General features: G+C 47.2%; 1 protein-coding gene across 1 annotated transcript in view; it reads right to left on the bottom strand.

The window, feature by feature from the left end:
• LOC147027750 (rho guanine nucleotide exchange factor 3-like) overlaps positions 1-15,092 on the bottom strand; it is a 42,700-nt gene that overhangs the window by 8,737 nt on the left and 18,871 nt on the right. The window contains exons 2-10 of the mRNA XM_085877314.1: positions 12,485-12,574; positions 5,948-6,115; positions 5,210-5,272; positions 5,015-5,111; positions 4,664-4,740; positions 4,270-4,527; positions 3,098-3,268; positions 1,789-1,960; positions 86-369 (exon numbers count right to left, since the gene is read on the bottom strand). Of these exons, the coding sequence (XP_085733440.1) occupies positions 86-369; positions 1,789-1,960; positions 3,098-3,268; positions 4,270-4,527; positions 4,664-4,740; positions 5,015-5,111; positions 5,210-5,272; positions 5,948-6,115; positions 12,485-12,574 (1,380 nt within the window). The remainder of the gene's footprint in view (positions 1-85; positions 370-1,788; positions 1,961-3,097; positions 3,269-4,269; positions 4,528-4,663; positions 4,741-5,014; positions 5,112-5,209; positions 5,273-5,947; positions 6,116-12,484; positions 12,575-15,092) is intronic.

The following is a 15,092-nucleotide window of genomic DNA, read 5'->3' as shown; positions in this document are numbered from 1 at the left end:
CTCACCAAACACTGATATGCGTAGATAATCACAAAGTATAAAATGTGAAACAATTGTGGAAAATGTAATTGCCTTGGTTCCTCACCTCAGAGTCGCTTCCTGAATTCCTCTCCTCTGTGAAGTCCATGGTGCTTGCTCTATCATCTTCACTGTCACTGGGTGGACCTGTGCTCAGACTCTCATCCAGATCTTCCTCATTGGGGACAGGCTTATTGGGAGGCTGGCTGCCTTGTGAAGTGCCAGGATGTGCAGATATGGCTGTTTGTAAGCAGCTCAACCAGCGCTGTTTGCTGTATGCACTCTCTGATTGCAGAGTGTACAAGCGTGCATGCTTTGTGCCTCGACGCCCCACGCGGAAAATGTTCTTACCTGTCCAGAGAGGGGGTTTGATGTCATTTGAAATGCAATGTTCAGTTTCAAAAGATAGATGATGCACAGTGTCCATCTATTTGTCAGGAGAGCAACGCAAAATATTGACAAGCCGGTAGGCGGCGATGGGTCGCCGAGCATGGAAACTATAAGATATGGAGCAAAATGGATGTCATATAGCGGATAGCGAATCACCTTAAGATTATGCATCTCAAATCTCATCCAGTTCCATCTACTGATAACTACTCGGTATCCATTTGAATGAATAGTACTGAAAATGCGGTTTGAAATCGGAAATCCCCAAAGTTCGAGGGGGTGCTGTGGGTGAACAAAGATCTAAATCGAAAATCCGGCTTGATCTTTTGTGCACAATGTATTCCAGACGATTAGTGTGAATTTTCATGACCATCCGACCATAACCCCTAGGAGGAGTAGCATTTGGCGTGATGGCACCTCCAGCTCTCGCATATTATCGATTTTTGCACTAATTGACCTTTGACCCCTGACCGAAGCAAAATCGGTCAATATGTCCTGAGGCAAAGTTGTTGTACTCATTGAGTACCATGAACCTGCAAAGTTTCATTCGTATCGATGCACTCACCCGGTCGCTGGGGAGCCTTCAATTTTCGCCAATTTTCACGCATACCCTAATTGTAGGGGGCGCTGCGGGTAAAGTATTCCATATATCACAAAAAAACGGAAATATTTGATAGAGCATCACCTGTAGATCATTCGTGCCAAATTTCATAACCCTACGTGGGATAATGGCTTTCGCAATTGATTTCGCGTGAACGGTACCTATTTTGAAGGTTTTTCGGTTGTTGCTAGGGAACCAAATCGTCCCTAGCAACCATCACAATTTCCAAAGCACTAGGTCATAAGATGTACCTACCACCCGAGGTTGTTCAAAATCCGCCCACGTTTACTACCAATTATGCTGATGACAAACGAACAATCATCCAAATAAACAGAGAGAATTACTGACAATAAGGGTCACCTATTTCGGCGACCCAAAAATGGAAAGGTAATTGTTCGGTACATTGGTGGCCTCGTGGTTAGGACACTGGATTCGTTTCCCAGATGTTGTAGTCCAAATCATACTGAAAGAAGCAATATTAACAATCCGGTTTCTAAGCTTTTGGAACCTGAGCTCCTCTGAGTATAACTCAGGTTTTTGAGGGAGGAATATACCAATGTTGCCTCATTGGAGTCGTCATGTGCTAAGAATCTACACTTCGTAATTGACCCTGAAATGCTTCCTGCCAACTTGTGATTTGCATTGAAGTAGTGTCTTTTAAAAGGTAGTACCATCCTTATCCTCCTGAGCAAGAAAGAAATACAAGTGGAAATAAAAATATAATGTAAAGTTAACCTGAACATCACTGAGACAACTCATTCATAACTCTCCTCAACCCTCACCACGGTCACTCCCAAAGGGACCTCGTAGGGAAGCTCTGCTTTCAGCGAAGTCCTGCAGGAGGAGCTGACTTGTAGGAATTGGAGGGTGATATACCTGGAAGCACTGGTGTTCTCCACGAAGAATCGAGCGTGTGAGAACCAATACCTTGTCAAACAGGAATACATGAACCTTCTGTTTTGCAGGGGAACAATGAAGATGGAAGGGCGAAGGTGAGTGGTAGCTGCACTTAAAGTTGTATCAACAATCAAATTTACTATGACATCACAATGAATCTCAGGTCTTGAGTGACTATTGTACCTTCTAGTTACAAAGATGTTCGGGGTGAGCGGTAAGTCATTGATGTGACCAAAAATAAAAATGAACGATTGACGAAAGCATCAAAAAGCAAAACAATTTTCTTGATAAAAAGTAAACAAACATAGGCTCATGAAGAGTGAGTGGACAGAGGATACAAAGGTAACATACTGAGGTGGTGGGGGCACAGTCAGACACATCAAGCAAGAGGATTAAATGAACAGGAAAAGAGGAGAGAGAAAAGTGGAGAAAATGGAATAGCCTGGAAGTAGATAGGGTTAGGTGGGGTTGATGTGGGAAGAAAAGATCAGGGGTTCGGGAAGGGGATGAGATGGTGGGTGGTGCACTGCTCGCTTGAAGCCTCGGAGGGAAGACTGCAATTGGACTTCTTCCAGAAGGCAGAACACACACAGAAGAAAAGGGTCGAGGTGGTTGGCAAGCCTGGATTTTGGGTGTTTAACAGGGAGAGGCAGGAGGGAGTTACTGGAAGAACGCATGCTTCCTGGAGGAATATTGGAGGACAGGAGAGCTGGGAGAGCAGACATAGCTACACCGGAAGAGGGTGATGAAAAACAGAGGCCATGCACCTGTCTGTGAAATGAAACCAACGGGCCTGTGATTCATCCTCGTTCAGGGTTGGGACAGCAGCCCAATTCTCTCTATATGTAGATATGTATGTATGGTAGAGCACTGCTCCCAGTGGGAGGGAGTATTACAAATCATCCTAAAATATGCCAACTCGGGGGAACATTATCCCATCCATACCATAATTATTGGGGAAACAACCCATCCGTAATTTTGGGGGAACTAACGCGTCAATGAGGAAGGGTTCTTCATGAGTGAGGAGAAAACTTTCAAAGCCTAACAGCAAGATGTTTGGATATCTAAGTATCCAATTTGATTTTACTGCGTTAGATAAGGTAGTGTTTAGCACTAGACAAGGTAGTAGAATATATTGAACATTAGGAATTAAAACACTTTCATCTATTGCACGTTAGTTTAGGAAGCGCTTACTGTTCCACGCTGGTTCCGTAACTCGCCATGGCAGTAAAGTATGCGGGATGTATTAATGAGATGACTGTGGTACTTTGAATCAGCGTATTCCAGCTGATCCACATAGAACCGGCATTCTGACTCGCCCGCCTTTACATTCATGTCATTCATGATACCTTCAATGATGTCAATCTGGGAAAGGACACATACGGGTGGAGTCTGAATCAAGAAGAATCTTTGCATTGGCAACATAGTGTGTTCTTGTCATTTGAAGGTTTGGAACAACCTGAAACAGCATTGACACATTCAGATCGTGTAGTGCGTGCGCGCTCGTATGTGCGCACACGCGGTTGTGTGCATGCGTGGAAAAAATATGTATTTACCACCAAAATGTTTTCTCAAATCATACCATAACCAACTCCTTATGCCTCAGTCACATTTGGCTCGGCGGCCGTAGGGTCTAAAAAAATCTACGGCCACTAGCAATTATAGGGTGGCCGCAGTATTTCCACGGTCACACAATGTAGCAGTCACATATGTTTTTATTTTTCGGGGAGCCGCACGGGGTATGTATAAATTGTGGAGACCGAAAACGTGGGGGTGCCGTACGGTCTTTGATTTGATGTCGCATGGTGACCTTAGGGCGTCCCTGCGGCGGCCATAGAAATTTCAAGGCAGACGCAAGGTAGCCTCAAGGTGCCCGCAAGGTGACCGCAGGGTGACCGCAGGGGGGCCCTAAGGCGAACGTGGAAATAGTGCGGCCGCCGTAATTTTTTGGGGGTTGGCAAAATTCATTTTTCATTGATAAGAGCCTTCGGGAAACGCACGAATAACGCAAGCCCACCGTACGCCCTACGTACGGTCGACGTGGAACACATCTACGTCATGGCTCCGGCTTGTCGAATTGCTACGGCCAACCTAGAAATGAAAAAAAAGTTATAACTCCGCGCTTTAATTCCACGGAGACCCTACGGCCTGTAAAAGATAGCCATATGGCGTAGGGCCACCCTGAGGCCACCTCAGAAACTCTGCGGCCGCTGCACATTTCTGTCAATTCAGGGGGGGGAGGTACAGCCGCCGTATCCTAGCTGTAGAGCAAATGTGACTCATGCCTTAACAACAACTCATCTCGACATTCACACCCAAAACCTTGTCTCGCAACTTGCACCCTGTCACACATCACCAAGCCTTACCGCCTGAAGGAGGCCTGCATGGTCTGAGTGTTCAGGAGGTGTGTGGCGCAGAATCTCTCGAATAAGCAGGGGGTACTTGACCAGACGAGATCGAGGCACATCCAGAAAGCTCCATAGGTCCAGCTTGCGACTAAATGGAGATTCCCGACACCGCTGCAGGAAGTCTCTGACACGTGGGTTTTGCTTTTTGTGATCCAGAAGGGCCTTTGCAAAAACCTGGTTGCTGCAGTAGCCGGTGTACGCATTGAGACACGGCAGCTGTACCGGCAAAGACATTACAAAATAAAATCAGGGGGGGGGGGGATTGGAATGTTGTTGTTGTCTCTCTCACACACTTGTATAATATAAATAAAAAATATCTCTCAGAACTGTGGAACAATCCAGCTGAACTGACCCAATCAAGAAGAATCTGTGCAACCTGTTCTACTGCCCCGTTGTGGTCTCTTTCCTGTGAAAGGTGTCCCAGCAACTCTGGATGGAGGGACGACGTACAGGACGAGATGCAAAAATGATTTGGAAAGATGGGAAAAATGGGTGTTTTAATTCAGTAGTGTGTGTGTGTGTGTGTGTGTGTGTGTGTGTGTGTGTGTGTGTGTGTGTGTGTGTGTGTGTGTGTGTGTGTGTGTGTGTGTGTGTGTGTGTGTGTGTGTGTGTGTGTGTGTGTGTGTGTGTTTGTGTGTGTGTGTGATGCTTATGCTTTCCTTTTGGAAACTTCCTGCTTTTCTTTTATCTCTGCTCGACTCACCTTCATGGAGGGGTATGAATGAATCCAATGCTCCAAATATCTGGGTGAGCTCAGCCTCTGTTAATATGTTCAGCTTGAGCATCGGGTCATGGTACACCTAGGTTTACAAACACAAGATACGGGTCATTCTGTCTGCAAAATTCAATCATCGCAAATGCTCATGCCCTTGAGCAGTCTCAAAGCACATGCACTCACATTCTTGGCGAGCTGCATGTCCTCCACAAGATCTGCCTCTCCTTGGCACAGCTCAAAGATAGCCTACGCAGGTAAAGGAGGCAAGGAAGTTTCATCCCAACACATAACCTTGGAAAGTTTCCACATCCTGTCATGACGTTGTCCACAAAGAGGTGGACATGTCTACTGCATATCACAAAGGATCAAGAAATAACTGCAGGTGCTACAATCTTGTGGTGCCCAACAATTCAGATTTTAGGTTTCACTCATCAAATCTCAAATTACGAACTTCATCACAAAGCAATGATGTCCTCAACACTGACATTGAAGGAGCTTTCGGCTTAATCCGAAATTGGAATTCCAGATCAGGTGTTGTCATCGTGCACCGTCCGTCCGTCCGTCTCCTATTATTTCCACTTCTCTGGCCAAACCACTAGGCCGATCCAGATGAAATTTAGCAGCAACGTTCCGATCCTGACTGGTAACATGGGTTGCACAGCTTGTGGTGGTCACGTGATTTTAAGGAGGTCAAAATGGCCGACTTAGTAAATTTCTTCAAAAATCTTCCTCTCCAGACACAAAAGTCAGAATGCCACCAAATTTGGGTTACAGCCAGCACTAGGTCGAACCAGATAAGATAAGCCCCAACCAGGTAAGCTCCAGGTCCAGTGGTCCTATTTGTATTTATTACCAGACATCAAATCAGCACCGAGTGGCAGTCGAAGGAAATCCTAATGAAGCCAATGTTGTCCTTTTCACCTCCTGACGTTTGATCTCCATTGAAGACCGCACTTCATTCGCACCCGCTTCGAACGTCTCACTCCACAACTTGCTGTTACGGCGTTTGGAGGCAGAAGTGGTCTTGGTCAACGTCCTTCGTGGCACATACCCTGGACCTTTTGCTTCAGATTTGCCCAGTGATGCACGCTGTGGAGACACAGAATTATGTGACTTCAACTGTAGTCCTCAAGAAAATTTACATTGCACACATTTGGATATTGCTGTGGGGGAAAAAAGCAAATACTACATGTGATATGAGAATTATTATTATTATTTAATATGCAGTCTGTGGCTGCTGGTTGCATCATTGCTGGAAGCATGGTTTTCCCATGGATACCTTTCAACTGTGTCCCTGTTTCCAGTAAGCTGGTACTCATTTTACCAATATCAGAAGGATGACAGGCTGGGTCAACCCACCTGGTGTTATTTAATGGCTGACAGGGTTCACACCCAAGACCATAATATCTGAAGCCAGCCACCATCCATCCATCCAGACCAGACTCTCTACAGAGTGTCAGTGCTCCTAAAGCAGTCTCCTGGGCAACTGGGCATAATCCTGGACAGGTCGCCACTCTGACACAGTTTACTCAGATGGCTCAATCATCCAAGGAACCCGAGACTCATTTTGCTGACCTCAGAAGGATGAGAGGCTGAGTCAACCCCACCTGCTATTAATTCAACAGCCAAGCAGGATTTGCATTCAGGACCAGAGGATCCCAAGCCCACCACCATAACCATTAAGCCAACACCAGGCTTAAAAGAGGACAATAAAATGGTGGATAAACTGCTCCCTTTACATATACAGGTCAAGTCAGGTATGGGAGCATGCATCGGAGCAGCGCGTCACTGTATCCACTTTCCGCTGGAACTCCAAGGGGCCTCTGTCTGGCAATCCCCCAGGCAGATGAATGGCCCATCCCTATCTATGCAGAACTATGCTCAAGGACTGAGGAAATCTCATCCAAGTCTCTCTCACCAACCGCTCGTTGGACACAAAGTCCGACCAGCGATAGCCAAGGATTCTCCGAAGAGACCTGGTTCCAAAGGAATTAAGTCTCCATCTCAGATCCCTGGTCAGAGTCCAAGTCTCACATCCATAGAGCAAGACTGGAAGCACCAAGGACCTGAAGACTCAGACTTTCGTCCTCCTGCACAGGTACAGGCAGTGCCACACACCATGATCCAGGGAATCCATGACTTCTTGGCCTGACCCAGACATCTGTTGACCTCTGACTCACAGCCAGCAGAGACATGAATATCACTGGCAAGGTAAGTAAATCTCTCCATGACCTCAACATCCTCACCACAAACAGGTACAGACAAGATAGCAGCATCCATGATGTCAGTGAAAGCCTGGATCTTAGTTTTGACGCAGGAAACCCATAATCCCAGTGGCTCCAACTCCTCATTCAGCACCTTGAGAGCCCCCAAAATGATATCCAGAGTCTCCGCAAAGATGACTGCATAATCTGTGAAATCAAGGTCAGAGATCTTGACATTCCCAAACGATGCACCTCAACTTGATCTCTCTAACATCCTCTCCAGAATCCAGTCCATACAACACTGAAAAGTCTGGGGGCCAGTACACACACCTGACGAACTCCAGTAACAACTGGAAATAAGTCAGAGGTGGTACCACCACATCTCACAGCACTCTCAGTACCAGAGTAGAGTTCAGACATCAGATTGATCAGTTTTGGTGGCACCCCATGAAGACCACAAATCCTCCTGAGGGAAACTCGATTCACTGACTCAAACTCTTTAGAAAGATCAACATGGGCTGCAAGCAGCCCCTGCCAAAACTCTCATCTGCGTTCGGTGAGGACCCGGAGGGCAAGGACACGGTCAATCTTTGACCTCTTTGGTGTAAAGCCTGACTGCTCTGGGTACTGGTGCTCAAGCAGATGGTGGCAAACCCTATCAATAATTATCTGAGCAAAGACCTTGCCCAGCACTGAGAGCAGCGTCACCCCTCAATAGATGTTGCAGTCCTGGCAATCACCCTCCCCTTTCAAGAGAGGGATAACAAGACCCAGGCAGAACACAAAACTGCATGCAACGACACGAGTGCAGCATTTCAACCAGCCATGGGAAGTTCAGCATGGATGCCACAGATCCCAAGAGTTTTACCCCATTTCAACCGGTTCACCGCAGCCTGTGTTTCCACAAGCGAAGGTGGATCACAGTTGATTGGAGGGTCAGCAAGAGCGATAGTAACACCCCTTACATCCAACTCAATAGCTGAGGGATCAGCCTGGTGCAGCTGCTGAAAGTAACCGGCCCAGCGGGCCTTCACTTCGGACTCCTCTGTGAAGAGACCACCCACCCTACACTATAACTGTAGTACACCGAGAGACGGGCTTGGAGGAACGCAATGTGCAAATTCCTCTGTAAGCAGGACGAGAATAATTTGATCACAGGTGATGCTCTACCCCCTCACAGATTCCTTGCACATAGGTCTCCTTGTCCATCCTTGCTGCACGTACAGTTTTACACCTCAGCTCCCATAAGAGCTCAGCTTTGCCATTCAGTCTGGCCCTGTGACTCTGGTCAATGGTATCCAGTGTCACTTGAGAGACAAAATTCTTCTTTTCCCTTCGGTGAGTTCCAAGACATCCACCGGCAACATCAAGGATGGTGGTATTGAAGGCGCTCCACAACTCTTCAGGATTCCCCAAAGCACTCAGACCCCTCAATCCCAACTCAGCATGTTCGCAAATTCCTCAGCTACCACCTCATCCTTGATCTTGCCAACATCCAGCCTCGGCTGGGATGGTACCATTCTCCTGGATTGAAGTGGCAACTTCAGAGTTGCGACCGCAAGCCTGTAGTCGGTATTGAGGAACTAAGCACTCTGGTAGGTCCTGCAGTTCTGGATCATCCTCCAGCGACCATCATCGAGGACATGGTCAATCTCCTTTGCCACATCGCCAGCGTTGGAATACCAAGTCCAGCGATGAGCCTGTGGGCGCTGAAACCATGAACCGGCCACCCTAAGTCCATGACTTCTTGCAAAGTCAAGGAACTTCGTGCTATTCTGGTTCACAGTTCCAGACCCATGGGGACCAACACACACCTCATAACCATCCCTATCAGTTCCAGTCGACGCATTGAAATCCCCCAAGACTAGAAGTGTATCTCGCCTGGGGCACTGATCAACCACAGACTCGAGTGTGGCGTAGAATGTGTCCTTCACGGTGAGATCACTCGCCTCAGTCGGAGCATAAACAGAGACCAGGGAAATGACACCTAAGGAGTGGCGAATGCTTAGTCTCATCATATGCTTGTGACCGGTGTTGTGTCAATTATCATTGGGGTCAGCTTATTGGACACAGCTACAGCAACTACTTGGGCATGGTAACCATCAGAGCGACCAGACCAATAGTAGGTGTAACCACCCACCATTATCTCGCCGCAATCCGGTCTCCGAACCTCAGAGAGAGCTGCAATCCCGATGTCCAAACGCTTGAGCTCAGATGATAACAGAGACAGGTGATCATCCTCTCTTAGGGATAGGACATTCCAGGCACCCACCCGAAGGGACCGCCTCAGGTTAACCCAAGGAGACGGCCGTCTGGTGGACGACACCTCAGCACCACTCCGACACACTCTCTCGCAATCTGACCTAGGAACGTTACCCCGTGGTTTTCCTCCTATCATTAAAGGGTGGGGATACCGAAGGCTTTGCCCCAATCCCGCCATCCGTTGAGCTGCCCTGCAAAGAACAACTGCACAGGAGGTACTCCCACGGAGTGGATTTTCAATTTCCTTTGCGTTTTTCTTGTGTTTTGCAGAATGAAAGGTTTTACGGTGGCTGGAGAGGAAATCCTGCCACTATCCTCCTTAGAAAAGTAACCCAACTGCAGGAGGACGTCCACACAGACACAGTTGGGCACTAGGTATGGATGGTCATTGACTCACAAGGAGCTCCTCCGCCCTTTGATGGGTTTTGTTCTTCATCCTGCTGGGTGTCCATATCCAAACACCCTCGTCACTAGGAAACTTGGTGGGGGAGACGGTTTAGTCGCCGACAACCCGACCATGAAACAGGTTAGTACAGGTTTAGGTGATACCAGTGGCAAGTCACAGATCTGATCTGGCCTGACCTGACAATAAGATCTGATTTGACCTGACCAGAGTATCTACACTCTGATAGGTATTACAATGAACCTGTATTGTTCTTTTGTCTGCATAAACAACAGTTGTGCGATGAACCTGTAAATGTGAATTCGTTTATTATGCAGAAACTGCTGTAAAGACAAAAAACGCACTCAGAAATGGCAAGCGGTGTAATGTGGTGTGAAGGAGCCTCCAAGAACACAAGACCACTTGCTAACCTGCAGTTTAGGTTGGAATTTTAATCTGTTGAGGATACCGGCGATAACTCGCCTCCTTTTCATGAAATACATTGTGGGATCTTTTGCGTCCAACACCAACCAGTACTGGCAGACAGGTCCTCTCGATTAACGTCCATCCGAAGGACGACACATGTATCGATGCTTCGCCATGTCTACGAAACACCAGGATGACAGTTTATAGCTGGGTCGAGATTCAAGCCCAGGCTACACAGTCAGAGGTGACTGCGCATACCCGTAAACTCTCCTCCCAACCCAGATGTATGGTACGGTTCCTTCAGAAAGTACTCACACCCCTCGACTTTTGTCACATTTTGTTGTGTTCCAGACTGAATTTAAAATGGATTAAATTAAAAAAAAAAAATTGTCACCGATCTTCACAAAATTCCACGCATAATGACAAATTGAAAACATGTTTTTTGGAAAATTTTACTAATTAATTAAAAATGAAAAGATAAAATGTCTTGCTTCAAAAAGTATTCAATCCCTTTGAGTCAATTCTTTGTAGAAGCGCCTTTGGCAGTGATTACATCTTCGAGTCTTCTTGGGAATGTCTGTGTCAGCTTTGCACATCTGGATTTGGGGATTTTCTCCCATTCTTCCTTGAGGATTTGCTCAAGCTCTGTCAAGTTGGACAGGGAGCATCGGTGAACAGCTCTCTTCAAGTCTTTCCACAGATTCTCAATGGGATTCAAGTCTGGGCTTTGGCCGGGCCACTCAAGGGCTTTCACAGTCTTGTTATTAAGCCATTCTAGGTGTTGTTGTGGCTGAATGCTTGGGGTCATTGTCCTGTTGGAACATAAATCCTCACCGCAGTCGAACGTCTTTTGCCCTCTGAAGCAGGTTCTCCTCAAGGGTTTGCCTGTATTTGGCTCCATTCATCGTTCCCTCTATCCTTACAAGTCTCCCAGTCTCTTCCACTGAAAAACATCCCCATAGCATGATGATGCTGCCACCACCATGCTTCACAGTAGAGATGGTGTTTGATGGGTGATGAGCTGTGCTTGGTTTCCACCAGACGTAGCACTTTGAATTCAGGCCAAAGAGTTCAATTTTCATCTCATCAGACCACAGAATCTTTTCCTTCATGCTCTTAGAGTCTTTCACGTGTCTTTTAGCAAACTCCAGGAATACTGTCATGTGCCTTTTTCTCAGGAGTGACTTCCATCTGGCCACTCTCCCATAAGCCTAGGTTTGTGAAGTTCTGCAGAGATTGTTGTCCTTCCTGCAGGTTCTTCCATCTGAACCAAGGAACTCTGTAGTTCTGTCAGAGTGGTCACTGGGTTCTTGGTCACCTCCCTGACCAAGGTCCTTCTTGCCCGGTTGCTCAGTTTGGTTGGACAGCCAGCTCGAGGAAGAGTCTGAAAATCCCATATTATTTACATTTCCGAATGATGTAGCTCACTGTGCTCTTGGGACATTTCAATACTCTAGAGATTGTTTTTTTTTTACCCTTCCCCAGGTTTATGCCTCCTCACAATTCTATCTCAACGTTCTACGGACAGTTCCTTGGACTTCATGGTAGAGTTTTTGCTCTGACATGCACTGTCAACTGTGGGACCTTATATAGAAAGGTGTGTTTGTTCATAAATAATGTCCAATCAAGTGAATTGGCCAAAGGTGGACTCCACTCCAGTTGTGGAGACATCTCAAGGATGAGCAAAGGAAATTGGATGCACCTGAGCTCAATTTGGAGTGTCATAGCAAAAGGGTTCAATACTTCTTGATGCAAGACATTTCAGCTTCTCATTTTTAATTAATTTGTAAAAGGTTTGTAAAAACAAGTTTCCACTTTGTCATTATGGGGTATTTGGGGTATTTTGTGTAGATCGGTGACAAAAAATTAAAATTTAATCCATTTTAAATTCAGGCTGGAACACAACAACATGTGACAAAAGTCGAGGGGTGTGAGTACTTTCTGAAGGCACTGTAAGTGTTCCCATCAAGCCTGCACAATGGTTGCCTACCATGGTTGTCTATCCGTGCTCTGCCTACAAGGGAGCAGCACGTATCATTTTTTGGAAGTCGTTGGTCTGAGTCGGGCGGGGTTGGAACTGCCGTGCTCCCAGCCTCAGAGCCACCGAAGATCTGAGATGTAAGAACAGTGAGAATGGTTGACTTACAGCAAATTGAGGAGAGATAATAGACAGCATCCTCCCACCTGAAAGGATCGGCTTAGATGCTTGACTGGAGAGATGAGGTTGGCCAGGGATGTCTTGGTCAGAGAGCGGACTCGTTTGTTGCATGGTTCCTGCGAGTAGGTGGGCACAGTTAGGAGACGAGGTTCGATCATGGCCTCATGTTGTGGTGTTCGGATACATTATCTCAGTGTGATATTAAGATTTTTTTTTTTGTGGTCCCCATTTGATTACACGTCTTTCACATTTATAACCTCTTCCCGACACCACCTCCGCTTATCCTCGTTTGTGTTGGCCTAAAATCCCATAATATTGTTGTGGGCCGGGGGTCGGCGGTGAGGAATGGCCGCCAGGTGGAGCAGTAGAGCCGTCTCCCACCGAACACCCGGAATTTATTGGTCATCACCCCGGACAACTCCGGAGTCGACGGGTCACTTAAGGACCGTGATCGCCAATTCTCTGATGGCGTGGGGTAGGGTTAAGAGCCAAATTTCAATATACCTAAATACCCATGCCGTCAAATTACCGGGGAAGTCACACCCTTGGGACCTTGGGCGGAACGGGCCGTCTAACGAGCCCAATCCAGGTGTAAACCGAGCGGGGATTACCAAGATCCGTCGGTCCAAATGACAACTTGCTGGGCCAAACAGCCTCACTATTTCTCAAGCTCGCACCGTGCTGGGTCAATGAGAGAAAGCACAGAAAACGAGCTGGTACATTTAACACGGGGTTTATTTTACATTAATCGGGAGGGAGACACAGAGCAGAGTTATCCGAATATGCAGGCAATTTCCTGTGAGCGAGAAGCACTTAACAATTCTACTTAACAGACTGGCATCTCTCACACACACACACACACACACACACACACACACACACACACACACACACACACACACACACACACACACACACACACACACACACACACACACACACCCAAAGAAATGATGGCTGCGGCCTGTATTTGCACCTGTCCGTCTCGTGCGGCCTGCTCGAGCTTATTCGGTGGTGGGACTCAGACCCGCCGCCAACAACGCAGCACCAAGCACCAGGGACCAAGATCAAGGCCACGGACGCCAGCCAGCACGGGCACGGACCACATGAGAACGCCAGCAGGCAAGACGAGGCTTCCTCTCTTTCTCCTTTACGACGAGGCGAACCTTTCTTGCTTTTTCTCGACCGCTTGCCACCTCCTCTTATCCTCCCCCTCCCCCGTGGGTCGAGGGCCCCACTCTAAGGGACTCGCCTACGGATTGGACGAGGGGTTGGCGGGCGACTCATGGCCGCTCTTCATTGGTCGGGCCGAACACCCCATCTGGCTGGACGGGGCTGCCCCTGAGGTGGTCAGCCCCCCTGATTGGCTGGGGTGCGCGTGTGATGCTCGCCCTTCACTCATTGGCTGGAGGAAATGCTCTATGCTCCTCCTTGGAGCGGAGCCTCGATCCGAAGCGACGGAGGCTCTGCCCACGCCCTCAACCAAACACACGTGGGCAATGGCGACCGGGTTGAGTGCGGGACGGTGTCGCTGTTGTTGTTGTTGTAGTAGATGTAAAAAAAACCGAACTAAAAAAATAACTCAGCGCACACACAAAATTCCCATTAGACATAGGGGATGGATTCTAACCATACACATACTTATCAAAATAACAACTACGGGGACTCTGGCTGTTTGTGTGCACAAGGTTTCCAAATCCGTAACAATATGACATCTTTCATAAAACAGGTTTTTCACCTGGATGTTGACAATCTCCAGGTTGGTTATCATCACCTAACAATGTCCTTGGTCATCAAGACCATGAAATCTGAGTTCCTTCAACAGTAACAGGAAATGAGGCAAAGTGCTTGCTCCAAAATGACCTCCAATCAATCAATCAATGAATTAATGGTCTTCATGATGGACATTCCTCAACCCGTTTCAAGATGAAAGGAGTCATGCCTTAAACATCGATTCACTAATCCTTATCATTGATGTTTTCACTTGATATCTTGAAGTTAAAGAGTCGAACTCCATTGGAATCCCCATTCATTTTGTCCATCCCTGTCCAGTCCATCCCCAGGTGGCCAGCGTGTTCACGCGCAACCACCCTCCTAGTGGAACTCCCAAAATCCTCTCTTCTCCTGCTTATGGAACCTCTTTCCTCAAAGTCTGTTTAACCCCACTCTTCCATACAGGGCTCCATGTCAAACCCACTCCCTGGAATATTTACACATTGCTGTTTCTTCCCTCTTCTACCCCCCCCCCCCCCGCCCCCTTGTGGCATCCACCTGTTGTCCTCGTTGCCCTCGACCCCACGTCACCTCGACCTTCCCTGATCCCACATCGAGTTTGGACACAAAAAATGACCAATTCCGTTTATCAGCATCTCGATGGGTTCAAACATCTCTCTGACATCCCCTCTCGTTGACATGAGACACGAGTTGCATCCCATTTCGATCCCATTGCTATCGATGTCAAACCAGAGAGTAAAAAAAAATTGATGATCAATATATATCTATACATTGTACCAATCACGTGACTTTGCTGCTTTGAGCACTTTTCGGTCGATAAGTCACGTGAACAGGTAAAAATAAAAATAAAAATCCACTGGAGAGATGGGAGGAAGAAAGTAAGTTTGAACAATAAAGGAA

This window comes from Eptatretus burgeri, chromosome 4 (assembly GCF_056783735.1).
Source record: "Eptatretus burgeri isolate ZD-2024b chromosome 4, Ebu_testis_v1, whole genome shotgun sequence".
Lineage (NCBI taxonomy): Eukaryota > Metazoa > Chordata > Myxini > Myxiniformes > Myxinidae > Eptatretus > Eptatretus burgeri.
The sequence above is the reverse complement of the archived record's forward strand: the minus strand, read 5'-3'. Positions and strand labels throughout refer to the sequence as shown.